Source organism: Pristis pectinata, chromosome 9, assembly GCF_009764475.1.
Source record: "Pristis pectinata isolate sPriPec2 chromosome 9, sPriPec2.1.pri, whole genome shotgun sequence".
Classification (NCBI taxonomy): domain Eukaryota; kingdom Metazoa; phylum Chordata; class Chondrichthyes; order Rhinopristiformes; family Pristidae; genus Pristis; species Pristis pectinata.
The window spans coordinates 30336163-30356115 of record NC_067413.1 but is presented as its reverse complement, the minus strand read 5'-3'; the positions used below and the strand labels follow the sequence as shown (position 1 = coordinate 30356115).

General features: G+C 44.0%; 1 protein-coding gene across 1 annotated transcript in view; it reads left to right on the top strand.

The window, feature by feature from the left end:
• The first annotated feature begins 8469 nt into the window (after positions 1 to 8469).
• The window catches only part of pkhd1l1.1 (PKHD1 like 1, tandem duplicate 1), a 105252-nt gene continuing 93768 nt past the window's right edge, over positions 8470 to 19953 (top strand). The window contains exons 1-10 of the mRNA XM_052023513.1: positions 8470 to 8617; positions 8703 to 8847; positions 10696 to 10774; positions 11698 to 11755; positions 12591 to 12684; positions 13746 to 13799; positions 14598 to 14671; positions 14756 to 14798; positions 15345 to 15415; positions 19060 to 19170. Of these exons, the coding sequence (XP_051879473.1) occupies positions 8470 to 8617; positions 8703 to 8847; positions 10696 to 10774; positions 11698 to 11755; positions 12591 to 12684; positions 13746 to 13799; positions 14598 to 14671; positions 14756 to 14798; positions 15345 to 15415; positions 19060 to 19170 (877 nt within the window). The remainder of the gene's footprint in view (positions 8618 to 8702; positions 8848 to 10695; positions 10775 to 11697; positions 11756 to 12590; positions 12685 to 13745; positions 13800 to 14597; positions 14672 to 14755; positions 14799 to 15344; positions 15416 to 19059; positions 19171 to 19953) is intronic.

Here is a 19953-nt window from a genome sequence, read left to right as displayed (position 1 = left end):
TCAGCTCACCTCCTCTTGTCTCAGCCACTCCTGGAGTCATCAGCCCCTTTCTCATCTGCTCCCGGGATTTGCATTTTGTCTATTCAGTCCCAGATCCACAGGCCCCTGCAGCAGAACCCAGTCACATCTGAAACTAAAGCAATGAACTGTAGTGCCTCCTGTCATGTACTGGAATAAAGCCCCAGTATCTGACTGCTAACATTCTCCATACACGTGATTTGAATTATTTACTTACACACAACAGTTTAGCATGCACTTTAATAGTTACAACAGATTACTTCCCCACTTATGTACAGTGTAGTGAAGTACACAGTGTGGTGAAAGGACACAAAATGTTAAATATGTCAATATTTTAAAGCAATATCCCAAGAAAACGCATACTGTGCTGTGGCCTTCGATCGTACTCTTCAGTGGTGTGTAGGTGATTACTTAAAGTCAGATCAAAATACCAAACACAAAACTAAATCTAGTCTGAAATCAAAAGAAAAATGTCAGACAACGATTACATCTACGTTCCAGTGCAGCCCTGAGAATTATGACTCTCAAACTGTGGCACAATTTGAACATTGGACATCCTCAAGTGCAAACACACTGAACAAGAAATTGAAGGTCTAAGGAGTACATTCAAAGAGAGATTCCACAGCTCTTCATTCTGCCAACTATCTTTGCAAGATTAATTACACAAGGTTATTATTACCCAGAAATGAATTGACAGGACAAAGAGAAACGTTGATCCAGTATCTATTGTGTTTGATAAGTCAGCAGATGGCAAAGATCCCCAAGTTCCACATATTGTGGGTCATTTCTTTAGTATCGTGCCATTCTTAAAATTCCAATTTATGCAAGTGATACAAGCTGCCATTAAATGCCTGACAAATTTTGATAGAATTTGGCAAGCGTCCAGGATAGGGACAGATGATGCCACATACTCCATTTACACACAGTTAGGTTCTAAGGAAGCTACTTATAATCTGGTGCATTTAATATTAAATGTGCCCTTCGTTAGTCTGGCTTGCAATTGGTGGTGCACTCATTTCTCTCAAGTTGACAACTTCACAACTGCAATAAAACAAAAAGTTCTACAATTGTCCAGCACGCAAACTATGTTTCAAAGCAGCCTTTACAGAGAAACAACAGATTGATCTGAAAAGGTGTCCCTGTGTCTGCAGCCAGCTGAGCCAAGATAGAATCTGTGATCTGAAGAAAAGTAAGCTTCTTCCCCTCCACCATCAGATTTCTCAACGGTCCATGAAACCATGAACAATAATTCATTATTCCTTTCTTTTTCACAATTTAGTTATTTTTATAATTTATAGTAATTTTATGTCTTTGCACTGTACTGCTGCCACAAAACAACAAATTTCACATCATATATGCCAGTGATAATAAATCTGATTCTGATTCTAACAGCCATGAGTTCACTGAGTGCGAATTCGAAATCTCACCTGACATTTAATAATAGACACACTGACCTCACTCTCAGATGATTTGTTATTGTATTATGTATTGCCAGATATAGAATAAATGCAGCACAGGAACAGGCACTTTGGCCCATGCTGACCAAGTTGTCTACCTGAGCTAGTCCCATTTGCCTGCATTGGTCCATATCCCTGTAAACCTTTCCTATCCATGTACGTGTCCAAATGTCTTTTAAACATTATAACTGCATCCACCTCTACCACTTCCTCTGCAGCTCCTTCCATAGACCCACCAACCTCCGTGTGAAAAACTTGCTCCTCAAGTCCCCTTTAAATTTTTCCAGCCTCACCTTAAACCTGTGCCCTCTGATTTTAGACTCCCCTAGCCTGGGGATAAGATTGTGACTATTTATGTTCAGAGCAGTTGCGCAGCTACACAATCTGTCAGAAGTCCTCAATAAGTGATCCCTAACCAGGCAAGGGGTGGGTAGTTGCCCGTTAACAGGTCACCTGTAGGGAAATAACGTTAAGGTCCATTTATATTTTACTGGAATATTTCAGTGGTAAAATGAAGTGGGAAGAAAGGTTGTTCATTGGACCCCAAGTGTGAGATCGAGTTCAAAACAGATCCCAATAAATGAGAGCATTCGCTAGCTAGGAATTTCGGGAGCTGGGCTGATTTCCCCGTGGGTCCTGACGAAGTTAACCCCACATCTCCACTTTCACCCGCTCTTGCGTGTTGCTTCTCTCCATTCTTTATCCCACACACAAGATGCTGGAGGAACTCAGCGGGTTAGGCAGTGTCAATGGAGGGAAGTGGACAGTTGACGTTTCACCTGTCCATCAGGTCCACACCCAATAGAGCCACCCCTTAACCAGGCACCTCACTCTCTGGAGACCCAGCTAGCAATCTGTTTGAGCAGACGGCCCTGCTCAAGCGGCAGGCTGGATCCCACTCACTCTTCCGGATGACGTGAAATTGGGAAGTGTTATTTATAGCGAAGGAAGGTTATCGTAGATTACAGGGGGACCTTGATCAGTTAGGGAAGTGGGCCAAGGAGTGGCAAATGGATTTGTATCCAGATAAGTGTGAGATGATGCATTTTGGAAAGTCAAACCAAGCGTAGGACTTGTACTATGAATGGTAGGGCACTCAAAGGGACCTGGGTGTACAAGTGCATAGTTCATTGAAAGCGGCATACAGGTAGACAGGGTGGTGAAAAAGGCGTTTAGCACTCTGACCTTCACCAGTCAGGGCATTGAGTATATGAGCTGGGAGATTGTGTTGCAGTTGTATAAGTTGATGGTGAGGCCGCACTTGGAGTACTGTGTACAGTTTTGGTCACCCTGTTATAGGAAAGATGTGGTTAAACTGGAAAGAGTGCAAAAAAGATTTACGAGGATGTTGCCAGGACTAGAGGTTCTGAGTTATAGGGAGAGGTTGGCCAGGCTAGTTCTTTATTTCATGGCGAGTAGGAGAATAAGGGGTGACCATAGAGGTTTATAAAATCATGAGGGGAATAGATAAGGTGGATGGTAATTGTCTTTTCCCCAGGTTAGGGGAGTCCAAAATTAGAGGGCATAGGTTTAAGGTGAGAGGGGAAAGATTTAAAAGGGACATGAGGTGCAACCTTTTCATGCAGAGGATGATGAGTATATGGAATGAGCTGCCAGAGGAAGTGGTTGAGGTAGGTAAAATAATATCATTTAAGAAGCACTTGGATAGGTACATGGAGGGGCAGGGCTTGGAGAGATATGGGCTGAATGCAGGAAATTAGGAATAGCTGGGTGGGCAATGTGGTCAGCATGGGCTTGTTGGGCTGAAGGGCCTGTATCTGTGCTGCATTATTCTCTGGCTTCCTGGAGCTGCACCAATGAAGTGAATGGGCGAGAGGGACAGCTGTAATCGGGTGTGGACCCGGTGTTGGTCTCCGCGAGTACTGGAGGGAGCCCTGAGTGATTCAAAGTGAAGTCAGTGTGAGACCGGCAGGCGTGGACAGAATTATGACAGGGACTGGGCTGGGGGTAAAGTGGATGAGGCCAAGTTTGCCAGGTGGTGCATTGTGAAATGTTAACATTAGCCGATGGCCAAAAGTAAACAACAGTCCGAACTATTGGGTGGTAGACGTGTGGTGATACCCCAGCTTCTATCCCAACTCCATGAAGGTGTTGACGCATCAGCGAGCCCCAGAATTAGGCTCGTGTGTCCTGATTGGCTTCATGTTACTGATGGTGAGCACAGTGTATGATGTGGGGATACCCGTCCACTGCCACCCTACCGCACACAGCAGCCCGGAGCTCAGAAGGTGTGTCCCGGGACATCCTTTGTGCAGGTCTCTCTCTGTCCCTCTGTGCTACTTCCAGTGGTGGGTTGAGGCAAGGACAGTCTCCAGAGATCTCCAGAGACTGGAGTCCGTGTGGGATCCAGCCTGATCCTTCAAGTGCAAAGAACGAACTGCTGGAAGACCCTGCAAAGGGTCCCATAATGTCCCAGAGTATTGACCACCCACTGATGCTGCCTGATCTGCTGTTCCTCCAGCAGCTTGTTCTTTGCTCCAAATTCTAGCACCTGCAGTCTCTTGTGTCTTGAGCCTTTTTTATTCCAGAACCAGGTTTATTTACTACATTTGTTAGGAGTTATTCGTGATAACACAAAAGTTGGACTGATCAAAAATATAGGTATTTGTTGTGTTGATTGAGCAAAGCAGGGACAGCGTCAATGACATGGATTGGGTAAATTTAAAATTGTGGGCAATGTCACATTACTGTACAGATTGGGCTAGGCAGTGTTTGGTGCAGTGACTTATATCCAAGGTCCCGAATGAGTCGCCCAGTGCCCGAAGTTCAGTACAAAACACATTGTCACTCCCTGAATTGGGACTAAAAGCAAATACTGCAGATGCTGGAAATCTAAAATAAAAAGCAAAAAACAGGGCAGTTCAGGCAGCATCTGTGGAGAGAGAAACAGAATCAATGTGAAGATCAGTTCTGACCAAGTAGCTTTGACCTGAAACCTTCTCCACAGATGGTGGCTGATCTTCCAGAATTTTCCCTTTTTATGAAAAAACAAAAATGCTGTGGATACTCAATGGGTCAGGCAGCATCTGTGATGAGAAAACATTGAGCTAATGTTACAGGTTGATGGTTTTACATCAGAACTGGCCACACCATCAGTCCTGTCTGCTTTAAAACTTGTTTATCTGTTGCTCTTCATCTTCAGTCTGGGCACCTTTCAGCCCCTGGACTTAGCATCAAATTCAATAATTTCAGATAATCAGACTTCCCAGTTTGATCCAGAACTGGCCAGATATGATGCAAGGCCACATTAACTCAGCATCCAACATCTGCAGGACTTTGACTTTAGATTACCCATTCATGTCAGAGGTTTCTCAGCAGCACTTGAGCGTTAGCGGGTTATGAACCAAGTCCCAGTTCAAGTTCAAGTTTATTGTTGTCATTGACATACATACCCAGGCTATAAATGCCATGAAAATTAGCTTCTTTTCAGAGTACATTATAAAACGGAGACAAAATAAGTTAGCATAAACTTAGATTAACATAAATTATAAATGACTTACACATGGGCAAAATAAACAACAAAATAACACAACATAACTAGTGCAAGATTAAGAGAGACAAAAAATATATAGTCCAAGGTAGTGTGAGGGTTTTTCAGGTCGGTTCAAGAACCTGATGGCAGTGAGGAAGAAGCTGTGGTTGAACCTTGAGATATGGGTCTTCAGGCTCCTGTACCTCCAGCCTGATGGCAGCATTGAGAAGAAGGCATGGCCCAGATGGTGGAAAAGTTAAGACAAGACAATTGGAATAAATCAGGGAGGCCACAGGTTCGGTGATTGTCCTGCAGAACACCTGTGCACAAAAGTTTCTGGTCGCCTGTCACTTTAATTATCTATCCCACTCCCACTCTGATCTCTCTGTCTTTGGCCTCCCATTCTGTTCCATCTAAGCTTAACTTAAACTTTTGGAATAACAAGTCTTTCCAAAGTATATCTTAGCCTTTCATAGTAAATTAAGATCAAAAACGCTGCGAATAACAGAAACAGAAAATGCTGGAAACACTCTGTTGTAGGGGATAGGTTAGTGATAAACACTACAAACCCATAGACTCCAAAGACTATCTTATCTATAGTTATTCAATTTATTTATTTATTAGTCACATGTACATTGAAACACACGGTGAAATGCATCTTTTTGCATTACTGAGAATATGATGGGGGCAGCCCCCAAGTGATGCCACTCTTCCGGTGCCAACATAGCATGCCCACAGCTCCTAAGCTGTACGTATTTGGAATGTTGGAGGAAACCCAAGCACCCGTAGAAAACCCACGCAAACACACAGGGAGAACGTACAAACTCCTTACAGACAGCAGTGGGAATTGAACAAGGGTCGCTGGCATTGTAATAGCGTAATGCTAACCGTTACACTACTGTGCCGCTATCCTACCCTGCCTCCCATTTGCTCCATCTCTCATAGCTGCTCCAATGATGAGATCTCCCTTACAGGTGCCTCTGAAATGAACTACAGCCTGAATCATGGCTTTCCATCTGCCGTAGTTGGCAGAGTCCATGATTGCATCTCATCTATTTCCTGCATCTCAGCTCTCCAACCTTCTCCTCCAGAATCAACCAAGGATTGAATTCCTGGCCCTCACTTTCCAGGCCATCAGCTTCCACATTCAACAGATCATCCTTTGAGTGTTCCACCACCAGACACATTCTTCCCCTCCCGTTCCAAACTTTACAATTCTCCGGTCTGCTCTTCCTTCTCTGCCAACCAGTCCGCTTCTCAGAGCACTTTCCCATACAACCTCAGGAGGTGTAACACCTGTCCTTTCACCTGTTCTCCTCCCACCATCCAGGAACCCAAACAAACCTTTCAGGTGAAGCAGTGATTCACTTGCACTTTTTCCATTCTGCAGTCACTGCTCATGATGTGGTCTTCTCTACACTGGAGAAACCAAACGCAAATTGGGTGATCACTTTGCAGAACACCTGTCTTCAGTCTCCAGGGATGACCCTGAGCTTCCTGTTGCCTGTCACTTTAATTGTCCTCCTACACCCACTTGGACCTTTCTGCACAGTTTTAACAAAGCTCAGTGTAAGCTCAAGGGACAGCACCTCATCTTCAGTGTGGGCAGTTGCAGCCTTCGAGACTCAATAGCGAATTCCATAAGTTTCGGTAACTCACCTTTTTTTGTTTTAATCAGGACTGGCCAGTTCTGCTGTTGGTTATCCATCTGTAATATTAACTCAGATTTCCTCTCTCCATTTACAATGCTTGATGTGCTGGTCACTTTCCCTTCTGCTCTGACCTGCATTTCAGAGCTTTTACATGTTGTAAATATGCAACAGGTTAGGCTGCATCTGTGAAAAGAGAAACAGAGTTAGTATTTCAGGTTTAAAACCCTTCATCAGAATAAAGAGTCCATTCTTTTGTTCTGACTTGAACCCTCTCTCTCTCTCTCTCTCTCTCTCTCTGTTCATTTCTGTTTTTACATCCACCAGGAATAAAGATTCCATTTCTTCCAGTGACACATCCTCTGGGCTTAGCTTTGGTTTCATCTCTCCTCCCACTTACTGTCACATTGCATGATTTTTCTTTTTGTTAGTTCACCTCTCCAGCTTCCAGCCTATCCCAGATCTTTCCATTTGTACTATTTGGGAAGGTTGAATGAGTTAGGGCTTTCCTCTTTGGAGAGGACGAGGATGAGAGGTGTCTTGATAGAGGCGTACAAGATGATAAGAGGCATAGTTCAAGTGGACAGTCAGAGACTTTTTCCCAGGGCAAAAATGGCTAACACGAGGGGGCATAATTTTAAGGTGATTGGAGGAAGGTATAAGGGGGATGTCAGAGGTAAGTTTTTTACACAGAGAGTGGTGGATGCATGGAGCGCACTGCCGGCACTGGTTGTGGGGGCAGGTACATTAGAGACATTTAAGAGACTCTTAGATAGCCACCTGAATGGTAGAGAAATGGAGTGCTACGTGGGAGGGAAGGGTTAGATAGATCTGAGAGCAGGATAAAATGTCGGCACAACATCGTGAGCTGAAGGGCCTGCACTGTGCTGTAATGTTCTATGTTATATGTTACGTGCTCACTGCCCACCACTCCCTGTTCCATTTAAGACGTGTTGTTTTATACAATTTGTTCCTAATTGCAACTTGATATTGCTTGATATTAATTATAACACACCAATAAACAACTCGCTGGTTGAAAACATACAGAGCACGGGCAGAGGGTATTTTGCCACTTTACCTCTGCTGTCTGTCTATGTGTTACTTATTCCATTTCTGACTTTAAGTGTTAGCACTGTTTCTCCACAGATGCTGCCTGACTCAGCAGGTCAAGCACATCTGTGAAGGGAAAGTAATTATTGACATTTTGGGTCAAAACCCTGCATCAGGATAGTGAATATTTCCAGCATGTTCTGTTTATATTCAGATGGGTAGAATTTCCAGTGCTTGACTTTTGTCTGATGTGGTCAATGCGCTCTCTGGTTGCAGCATTCAGAAGCTGAAGGGATCAGGAGCCGTGGGGCAGGATGAGTGACTGGCTTGTGCCGTGGAGTCTGCTGGTATCTCTCAGTCTCTGGTCATTGCAGTTGGCAGGTAACTAAAGATCAGCACAAAATCTTACCTGCCTCTGCATAGCAGGTGTTATCAAAATCACACTTATTGAGCATCAAACTGCACTCTTATCAAGACAATACTAAACATCCTATTGAAGGACGTATTCCATCTCTCTACATGGATCATCTCCCTTTTCCCCATCTCACTATATCTAAATTATCGTCTCCTTATCTCTGTTTATAATGCCCCTCTTCCTCTATCAATTGTCTTCTCTCTCTCTCCCTTAGCCATCATTCTCCCCATTTCACTTTCTCTGTAACTGTAACACTATATTCTGCATGCTGTTTTCCTTTTATACTACATCGATGTACTTAGGTATAGAATGATCTGTCTGGATGGCACGCAAGCAAAAGCTTTTCACTGTATCTTGGTATATGTGAAAATAATAAACCAATACCAAATGCCCTACCCTCTAACATTTCCTCTCTCCCTGTGTATAGATGTACTTATTTATTTTGCAGGTTCCCAAGCTGTTCCAAAAGTTTTTGACATCTATCCTCACCACGGCAGCCAGAATGGAGCAACGAGGCTGACGATCAAAGGGCAGGGTAAGGAAGATTCTCCTCCTTCGCACTGAGCTAGTTGATGAACCTCCCTCCCACTGCTACTAATCCACCATGGATGTTTTGACAGGATTCTCAGGGGAGAACCAGTTTGACTTTGGAGCAGAAGATGAAAAGTTGGGCAACAGCGTGCATCTGGTGTCAGAAACCAGGTCCATCCCCTGTGATGTGGAGAGGGATTCCAGCCACGAAACACAGATTGTTTGCTACACCAGGTAGTTCACTTACACAATAATGTGACTCAGTCTGCAAATATGGTGCAAACAATAGTGTGGAGACACAAGAGACTGCAGATGCCGGAATCTGGAGCAACAAACAATCTGCTGGAGGAATTCAGGGGGCCAAAGAACATCTGTGGGGGAAAGGATTTGTCAACACTTTGGGTCAAAAACCTGCATCGGGATAGTTTAGTGGAATGTTTCACACAAACTCTCAATACAAGGTCTTGTAGCCAAACCTCAAGCAATCTTTAACTTCGACCAGTGGGAAGACAATCTCTCTGAGATATGAGAGACCGCTTCCCAGGGTTCAAATCACGAGCCCCTTCATACATGTCAGCCTGGCATAAATTCAACAATCATTTGGAGTGCTACAGATTAAATTGGTAAATTGGTTTATTGTTGTCACATGTACTGAGGTACATTGGAAAACTTTGTTTTGCATGCCATCCAAACAGATCATTTCATTGCAACAGTGTATTGAGGTTGTAGAAGGGAAAATCAATAACAAAATGCAGAATAACATGTTACAGTTACAACGAAAGTGCAGTGCAGGCAGACAATAAACTGCAAGGCCATAACAAGGAAGATTATGAGGTCCAGAGTTCATCTTATCATACTAGGGGTCTGTACAATAGGTTTATAACAGTGGGATAGAAGCCGTCCTTGAGCCTGGTGGTACGTGCTTTCAGGCTTTTGTATCTTCTGCCCAATGGGAGTGGGGAGAAGAGAGAATGTCCGGGGGAGGTGGGGTCTTTTATTATGTTAGCTGCTTTATTGAGGCAACTCCACTTGTTCACCTTCAATCTCCATTCATTACACCACCAGCAGTGATTGCATTTCCTCTCAGCTGGAGCTCTTGAGGTGGTATCATCTTGACAATCACATGTCCTTGGGTTGTTGTATCCCAGACTTTGTGAAATCTGATCTGCGCACTTTGACCTTGCTAAGTTTATACCCAACAGACGCACTGCTGTGTCACTTCAACCCTACCTCTAGTCATGTGGTGGTAACTATCTGTTCAGCATTTCATGCTGGGCTTAACTGTTTCCCAGCATCCTTTTCCTCACACATGTTGTTTTGTACAATTTGTCCCCATTTGCATCTTGATATTCCTTAGTATCAATTATAACCCATTTGAGTAGACAACTCCCAACTGGTTAAATCCCCACAGAGTGCAGGAAGAGTATTCAGCCAATCTATCTCTGTTGTTTCTCTCTTTCCCAAGTTCCCTTTTAGCTGATTAAACTCTTGTAGAACCCACCGGTGTGGGAGTGGCTGCAGAGCTACAGTCTGCAGCCAGTCCTAAACCACAGAGAGGCCAGTTCCTTACTGGGCTGTTTGCCCTGGGTGGATTTCCTCTGGCACATGATTTGGAGACTTGGGAACCATCTGGTCAAAACAAATCCGGAATCAGAGCTTGGGCCAGGCAACATCTCCAGAGCAAGAAATAGTTAATGTTTCAGGCCTTTCATCAGAACCTAAGAAAAGCTAACGACAACAAGTTTGTAAGATATGGGGATAGGGGGATGACAGGGATGTATGCTAAGTATTTCCATGGTGGCACAGTGCCACAGCTAGTAGAGCAACTACCTCACAGCTTCAGAAACTTGGGTTCGACCCTGACCTCCAGTGCTGTTTATGTAGAATTTGCACATTCTCCCTGCAGATTTCCTCCAGGTGCTCCAGTTTCCTCCCACATCCCAAAGACATGCTAGTTGCGAGATTAATTGACCACAAGATTGCCTCTGCAGCATTTTTAAAAATTTGTTTTGAAGTATCTACTTTGGTAATCCTTAAAGAAGCTGTTGCTCTAAGTTCAATGAATGTTCTTCCTTGTTTCAGGCCTCTACCTATAGACCGGTATGTTGTGAAAGTGAGTGTGGATGGGGTTCCAGCCGTTAACAAGTGGATATCCTATTTCGTGAGTGAAACATTTTCACCCTCGTGCAGATCAGCCAAGATAATGGGAAATTTGAAGCAGAGAACTTGCACTGTAATCCAAATTAACAAAAATGAATCATACTTTAGGACTATTGGCTTTTGAAAGTAGGTTTGTAGGGGTGTTGAGTAAAAGAGTGAGAAAATCATGCTGCAACTATATAAAACTTTAGTCAAAGCACACTTGGAGTATTGTGTGCAGTTCTGCTCACCCCATGAAAGGGAGGATGTGGAGACTGTGGAGAGGGTACAGAAGAGGTTTACCAGGATGCTGTCTGGATTAGAGGGTATTAGAGAAACCCTCTAATCAGAGATGGATTACCCTGGATTAGAGATAAGGAAATATTGGACAAATTTGGGTTGTTCTCCATAGTGCATCAGAGGCTGAGGGAAGACATGATAGAGGTTTTTAAAATGATGAGAGGCATAAATAGGGTAGACAGTCAGAATCTTTTCCCCATGGTGGAAATGTCAAACACCAGAGGCCATGCTTTTAAGGATAGAGGGGGGGCAGTTTAAAGACAACCTGAAGGGCAAATTTTTTATGCAGAGAGTGGTACACAGGAATAGAACATTTAGTATACATTGGCATCGTGATCGGCACAACATCGTACTATTGCTCTAACGTTCTATGCATGTTCTGTCAAAGACATTTTCCCTACTTAGTGAAAGCAAACCTCCAGCAGCAGTCAGACACTGGGCCACTTCTTGTGGAAGGAATAAATGGCAGGTTTCTACCTTCACTGCCTGGGCTGCATTTTGAAAGGCTGCTCGTTCACCTGTAATTAGGAACCGTCTCATCCCCACTGCATCCCAAGAAAGACTGGGTGTCAGAAATAAAAGCAAAATCATCCTTTCCAGCTGAAGCTCAACACCATGACTAATTTATTATTTTTCCTTTCACAGGCAAGAAGCTACAATACCCCAACCATTGAGGAGATTTCACCAATGTCTGGACTGCCAGGTTTGTGCCACAGCATGTTCTTAGTTTCACAGTCCATCACAGAGCAAAATCTGACTGCAACAGCATCGTGCTGTGTGCATGTGTGTCCACCTTCCCATGGGAAGGGTATATGATCAGGAGCAAGTCCTAACTGAGGAGAGGATAACCATTGGCCTGTCCATAAACACAGAGACTGGTGATTTCATTGGCTCATACAGTTCAGGTGTAGCCAATTGGAAGCTGAGTACTGTCTTTTCTATCCTTAGATTCTTCTCGCATTACCAGTTCCTTGTGCTTTCAATTGCAAATTGCCTCTATGAGGTGGGAATAATAAGGTGATTGGCACTGATTGTTAACATGGCCAAACCCAGCAGCAACTTTAGGAATCTGCACAATCGTATCAAACATGGAAAACCAGGAGTTACTCAGTAATTCCTTCACTCCATGTCTTTCATTCTCTTACCAAGCTCCTGCCATCTTGGGGCTGTCTCTGCCTCATGACAGTCTGATCAAAATCATTGTGTATTATCCAAGGAGTTTCCTGATTCAGCACATCACAACTGGCCCATCCTTCATTCCCAGTCCTGGGACCTTTGTATCAACTTGAGAGGCCAGAAGGAGCCTCCATTGATCATTTTAGCATGAAGACAGTACTCCTGACAGTGCCACACGCTCTGTGTACTTCACTGGAGCATTGACCGAGGTTGTGTGGAGTTTCTGGTGTGGGACTTGAACCAACATCTCTAAAAATAGTTCCTTCATTATGATGTTCTAACTTTGCAAACTGTGGCTCTTTGTCGAAGCTCTTCACCTTTCCAGCTTCCTTCACAATTCCCGATTTCCTTCTGGTTCCTAGGGCAACTCATTACTATCCGAGGGAATATTCTCACTGATGTCTACGGCAGTAATAAACCACAGGATTCCAGTCACAGAAACACCAGGATTTTGAGGTAAAGATATACAAGTGAATTTACTGCATAGGTCAGCCCAATGACACACAGTCCAGTTTGGACGCACCTTGGTGTTCCTCTGGTGTCTGTTAAATGAAAGCAACTTTGCTATGAGGCTTAGTGGTTGGTTCAGTTGAGGTGTTTGCTTGACATACAGTATGAAGAGGCACAGTTTGATCTGTAATTTTTTACCTTGATGGTTTAATCCTGGAGCTGATGATTATGTGCAGTCATAGTTCATGATGAAGAAAAGGGATTCTATGTTGTTCTGTTTCTTGAAAGTTTCAAACATCTGATCAAGGGGAGAGGGGAAGACAAAACAAAGCCCTTTCAGTGCCTTCAAGCATGATCACTGGACCAGATACTTTTCAAGAAGATCCTTATATTCTCCTGACTATGTCCTTCCCTTGCTGATAGAACCATAGAAAACTGCAGCACCGAAACAGGCCCTTGGGCCCATCTAGCCCATGTGACCTGATCTTCTGCCTAGTCCCATCTACCTGCACCCGGACCAGATCCCTCCAAACCCCTCCCATCCATGTACCTGTCCAAACTTCTCTTAAATGTTACAATTGAACCCACATCTATCACTTCCGCTGGCAGCTCGTTCCACACTCGCACCACCCTCTGGGTGAAGAAGTTCCCCCTCAGATTCCCCTTATTTATTTGATCTTTCACCCGAAACCTATGTCCTTTAGTTTTTGTCTCACCCAACTTCAGGGGAAAACACCTGCATGCATTCACCCTATCTATATCCCTCATAATTTTGTATACCTCTAAAAGATCACTCCTCATTTCCTGTGCTCCAGGGAATAAAGTCCTAACCTATTTAACCTTTCCCTATAACTTCAGTCCTCAGGTCCCGGCAACATCCTTGTAAATGTTACAAGGGGTATGATTACGTTTGTAGTTTGTTAGTCGCAGCAACCAATGCATATTTATCTGTTTTTCAAAACTCATTGAAACTAGAATGAATATCCTAGAAAGTATTAGTTGTAAGCAGAAATTACCAATACCACTAACCATGTCTGATTAATCACTTGACATCTTTCCAATCCTAGAGTCTATGCTGGAGGAATGCTCTGTGAACTTCTTCATCCGGACTCGGATACCTTGTGAGTTTGTAACTGCAAATGTAGTGAGGCTTTGGGTGAGGAAGTTCCATTGAGTCTACTTTAGTTCAGTCTGACCCACTGTGCTATCTGCTCAAAGTGACTCAGTGATTTTCTTCCTAAATGTTTCCTAACTCATTCTGAACTTTGTGAATTACTTCCTACAATCCTGGGGGCAGTTCTAGCTTAATCCCATCTGCAAAGTTGTCCCTTTGTTTCTACACTTAACTCATTGGTGTGCATTTTGTGGTTGGAATTAAATTCCCAGTGTTCAACCATCACTGGATCTTTGAGGTAGCTCCTTCCAAGGTCGGCAGCCAGCATTGTCTCTTTGCTGCTGACCATAAGGTCCAGGCCATGGTGATTGGAGGCATTACTGACACTCAGTACTCCCTGGGCACTCCACTCAGTGCTCCTGCCTGCACCACAATCTGCTCTACCTTTATTTTTCAACCTTCAGCCAATGGGGATGAATTGGTCTTGGGCAGTGGGGCAAGGTAAAAGTTTCAAATCCACATTTGAAACCAGACAAATCCTTGAATCTAATGAGCTGCTTTACTGTCACCAGTTTTGGACTTCATCCCTGAGATCTATTTTGCCCCTGAATTTTTGAAACTTCATGACAGGCAGCCACTCAGGTGGAACCTTGTCAGGAAACCTTCTGCCTCATCGAGGTTCAGCAGATTGTGAGCTTCATATTGCTCTAGGAGAATTATTTTCCCATATAGATTCCACCTTCCTGTAAACATATGGCAATATTAATATTTTTGTTGAATACAATGGAAGACTTTAAACTTGCAGGTACGGTTTGACACTTGACTACACGTCCAGTAGAAAAGGCACTATGACTTGCAGAATGACTGGAACCTACATAGGTAAGATGTATACGTGTTTCATTAATGGGATATTGTCATAGCTGGAACAGACATAGCATTTCAACATCTCAATTCTGATTTCAGGTCACCATAATATGAGCTTCATTTTGGACAATGGCTACGGAAGGTAAGATATTCCCCACAACTAATTTAAAATGACACAATGGAAACTGTACAGCCCTCGTCATTGAGGGAGGCTGCATGTGTATGTACCAAGTATTAGTTCCCGTGCAATTATCCACTGATAATTACATAGCACCAGTTGCTATTTGCTTTTCATGTGTTTCAAGCAAATCACAGCTGTGGTTAAAATTATTGCTTTGTTTTGAATGAGGATCTTAATTTTTAACCAAACTTTGAATGATATGTAATTTTTAGAGCAGACTTGATATTTTTGGGTAGGTTGGAATGCCTCACATATCGTGCTTATTTGAGTATGTTATATATCCGGTACGCACACACACACAACTCTCTCTGCATAATATATGTGTGTTTTATGTATAAATGTTACATTTATTAAATGAATTTCCAAACACTTTATTGCAAAATGCATTACTTTTTGTGGTGCAGTTTTCAACTTCAGATCAGAATTAATTTAATATTTGCAACAGTACCAATCTGACTGACATCCTGCTTTGACTTAATTGAGAGTTCCCTGTTTTTCCCACTGCAGGTCTCTGCCTGATGTGAATGCTTACTTTGTTTCCTCTCTCAATAAACTCAGCATGTTCCAAACCTATGCAGGTAAGGACACCACCATTCACTTGGGTTAATGAGTTCAGGAGTGACGGTCTTCTCCACCGCCGTCAGCTCTGTGACACTGGGGCGGACCTTCTCTTCATTACTCAACAACTGCTCCGCACAAGTGATATCATGCAAACTGACATCCAGGCTGCAGTAGGAGAGGTTGGGTCCAATGACCAGAGAATCAAGGGGGTTGGTTTGAGGGAGAAGGTCCTGGGAGGGATTCCAGGGCTCTGGAAACTGAATGGTGTAGTAATTAAATACTGGGATGAGAAAGAAGCAGAGATGTTGGAGTGTGGCAGGACTGGAAGTGTTTGTGAGAGGGAATGGTGAGGCCAAGGAGAAATTTGTAAATCAGGATGAGAATGTGGTCATTGGAAGGTGAACTCAGTCATCCCACTCTCCTTCCGAGAGTCATACTCAGTGTATATTGGTTCACAGCTCCCTGTCCTGAGACACAGGTATGCATGCACATCACTTGACAAGGAAGAGTCTGGGTACAATGTGGAGTCTTTTCATGAAGTCCCAGCCACTGAATGGTGAATCTTCCTTCAAATGGTGAACTGTATGTTGGACAAATTCCACACATACAAGATGCAAGGAACTGACCAGGTCTCCGCTCCATGTCTGAGGTTCCCAGAGCCCTAGCCAAGCTCTTTCCTCCCACCCACCTCCCCTTCCTTTCCCAGGATTGGCCGTGGGCAATGCCTGGGTCCACATGCAGTGAGCCCTATTGCTGAAGACCAGCTGAATCATAACTCCAGAGACATCAGCCATGGGCCCACTGCCCGTGGTTACTTGCCATAACTCACCTCAGCAGACCATGGAAGGCCAATCTTGCTGGTCAAGGACAATCCCAGAGTGAAGAGACAAGGCCCTGAGCAGTAGCAGTGTCTGGAACAATGTTGTGGAAAGAGGCTGGTCGAGACCATGAGATCCCCCACTGGAAACTCCTGCAGCTTTCCACAGCTGGCAAAGTGCTGGCCCCAGCATTATTAACACTGAAAATAAAATCATCTAAAAACACTTTAAATGCTTTAAGATAATTAAACAAACAGCAAATAATTGAGTATGTGTAACTGGCCTCATTTTTTCCTTTATTACTTGCTGATTGACACAGAAGGAGGTCATTCAGCCCACTGGGTCCATTCCGGTTCCCAGCAGGACAATCCCATTAGTCCCACCCCTCCTCTCCTTACTCCTTGTACCCCTGTAACTTATTCTCTCTCACCTGCCAATCAACTGCACCCCAGTTCTTCTGCACCCCCCACAGTAAGGGGTCATTTACAGCGCCCAATTAACTTATCAGCCCACGTCTTTGAGATGTGGGAGGAAACTGAAGCACCCCGGAACAAACCCACTCAGTCACAGGGAGAACATACAAACTCCACATGGACAGCATCCTAGGTCAGAATTGAACTGGGGATGGTGGAGACGTGAGGCAGCAGCAGTACCTGCTGCAAAGTTTTACTGTTCTTTATTCCCTTAGACCTGTGATTCCACCAACAAATTGACGTGAATCCTCTGCCTAGTGTAACCAGCTGCAGGATCCAGGTCTGGGCTCCCAGTAAGTGCTGGGAATCACAGCCAATTCCTGCACTGCCATTGGGCTCCATTGGAAAGTCTGGTGGGAGAGTGCAGCTGGAACACGGGAGCAGATGGGAGTAGGAGCTGGGGGTGGGAAGAGGAAGGGGAGGGGATGCAGCTGGGGGATGAGAAGGAGCTGGGGAGGAAGTTGAGGTATGGGAGGGAGCTGGGGGCTGGTGTGTGGGAGAAATTTGTAGAAGGGAGCTGTGGGGTGGGAGGGAGAGAGGGCAGGGACAGGGCAGTGGTGGTGGTGGAACATCGGGCCTCTGAAGGTGGGATTGCGCTGAAAGCTCCTTCATCTCGCGTGTAACTCAATATGCAGATATGTGTTTGGGTAAAGTTATTAGCTGCCTCTGTTTATTTCATCCTCAGCAGGTTTATTAGACAGCTATAAAAATACTTATTGGTTGAAGATACAGAGGTTTTGTTTGTGCAATAACATCAAGAGTCAGAAAAATTCCAGCCAGTGGAAATATGACTTACAATAAAAGTGTCATCTGGGTAATTGGATTGAAGCATCTGCCGTGGTTAATGGTGTCTGAGCCTGTCAGCAGAGACATGGTTCCACGTCAGTCACTGCTTATAAAGGAATACAAATCTACAAAGATCTAGTTCACTCCATCGTTAACCTTTCTCTCAGGATCCATACAGAATGTTTTATCAACTCCTGTTTACAGCAACTAGTGCATCTCCAGCAACCCACTGAATCGGGACTGGTGTCCAAGGTCAATCTTATGTTCCACATCAGAAGCAGTGAGGCTCTAGCAGGAACTGATTATGATTAAGCTGTTCAAAGAGCTAATGAGGTTCCGAGCTGACGGTAGCAACATTCTGGGCTGCCTCTGGCAAACTAATGTGAAATCAAGTTGTTTCTCTATAATGCTGCACTTTTCACCTTCATGTTATTATAGAGTCCAACAACACTGCTGAGGATAGAACCAGGGTACACTGTAAGCAGAAGAAGGGCTTTTCAAAGGAGAGTTTTGGGCTTTTTTAGGGCAGAGTTGGGGCAGTATCTACAGTGTTGAATTTTGCTCACTTTTCCTCTGAAAACTTAGGCAGCCTTTCAAAGGCAAATCCAGGCCTAAAGTCACAGCAATCCTTGCAAGCATTGAAGCAGGGGAGCTTGATAGAGGAGACTGAAATTAAGAAGCGATAGGCTGAGACTAGGAGTCAAGAGTGGTGGTGCATAGATATATGACCAAATGGCAGAGCTTCAAGACTGAGAACAGGAGAGGCAGTGGTATAGCAGGGAGAAGCAACTGAAGATAATGACTGAACAGGGATCAGTTTGCAGTGAAAGTCTGAATGGGTGGATGTTTGAAGGAAACGGGCAATAACAGGACGTGAACAGGACAGGTGAATGTGAGCCACACCAGGTGTGCGGTGAGCACAGTTCGAGCTAAGCGATCTTTAACTGGCCCCGATGTGTCTTCCAGTCCCAACTCTGTCACCCAAATATGCCCCAGGTGTCCTTGTATCCGGATGATCAGTGGATAGCAGTTATGGGGCTTCATGTCTGATCCATCTCCAAGCCCCAGGCCAGAGCTGAGGCAAGTTGCAGTTGGTCCATGAGAGGGAAGGCTTGTCTGCCACAGTGAGCAAACCACATGTGTCTGTGTCCCGATTCCATCTTGTACTGCCTTCCACAGGTCCTGGAATGTTTCCGGAAGTTTCTCTGTTGCTTTCAGGATCTCAGCATTTATGGTACTGTGATTTTTGTCAATCTCAACCTCTTGCCAGATCCTGAACTTGATCCTGAAATGAGGTTGAAGCCAATCAAACATAATCTAAACAAAACCAAAGTTCTGTAGATGCTGGATATCTAAAATAATAACCCTCTGATGAAAGGTCAGTGAGCTGAAATGTTGACTCTACTTCTCCCTCCACTGATGCTGCCTGACCTGCTGATTATTTCCAGAGCCCTGTATTCATTTTATAGCTATATCCAAAGTGCAATATATGCTTTTGATTTTATGACATTGGTTGTAGTTTAGAAATGGAGGAAGATTTGATGTATGTTGGCAATATTAAATGCTGTATTTATTCCCTCTAAGAGGTGACTGGCATCTACCCATCTGAAGGGAGTGTGGAAGGAGGCACTCGGCTGACAGTGAAGGGGAGGTTCTTTGATGAAACAGACTCCCCAGCCGGAGTTACTGTGGCAGGTATGTACTGGGGGAGCCAGGACAGACCTGTGACACTATAGTGCCCTTAACTATCTCAGAGCAACCCAAAACCCTTTTCCAAGTGTGGAAAATGTGGCTGCCATTTTTTGAAGAGCAAGCTCCCACAGACATTCATGTAACATTGGTTTCAAGGAATAACTATAGATCAAGGGCAGCCCTGCTCCTACTGTTATTTGGGGTATTTCAGTGAGCAGAAGATATTCAGCTAATGTCTCATTGGAAAGACAGAACCCTTGAAAGATGGTACACTTCAGATTTAAAATGAACCTTCAATGCGGAACAGAGGTGTCGTGCTCCCTCAGTTCCACACTGAAGCATCATTTTAATGTTGAATTGTCTGAACAGGGATGAACCGGTAACCTCCTGGCTCAGTGAGATCAACGAGAACATTGGGATTTGCTCCATTCATTGTCAAATGACTATGGTAGACAGAGCAACTCACCTGCGAGTCTCCACCCAATGGAAGGAGTTGCAGTCTTCTGATAAACCAGTTCATATTAAGATTGTTCCCGTTGACTCCGTGGAAGTAATGAATCTATCCTATTGCACAAAATTCATTTTTTAACACTTCCCTATTTTTAAAACCTTTCATAATTTCTGAATTATAATAGACACAGTTCCAGGGAGGGAACTTTATTATGAGTGATGTTAACCCCCTTTTATTTGAAAATATCCTAGGTACTGTGCAGTCAACCTATCATCTAATGCACCGTGTTCAACAAAACACATTCACGCTGAATGTAGATCTAAATTCTTTCTAAT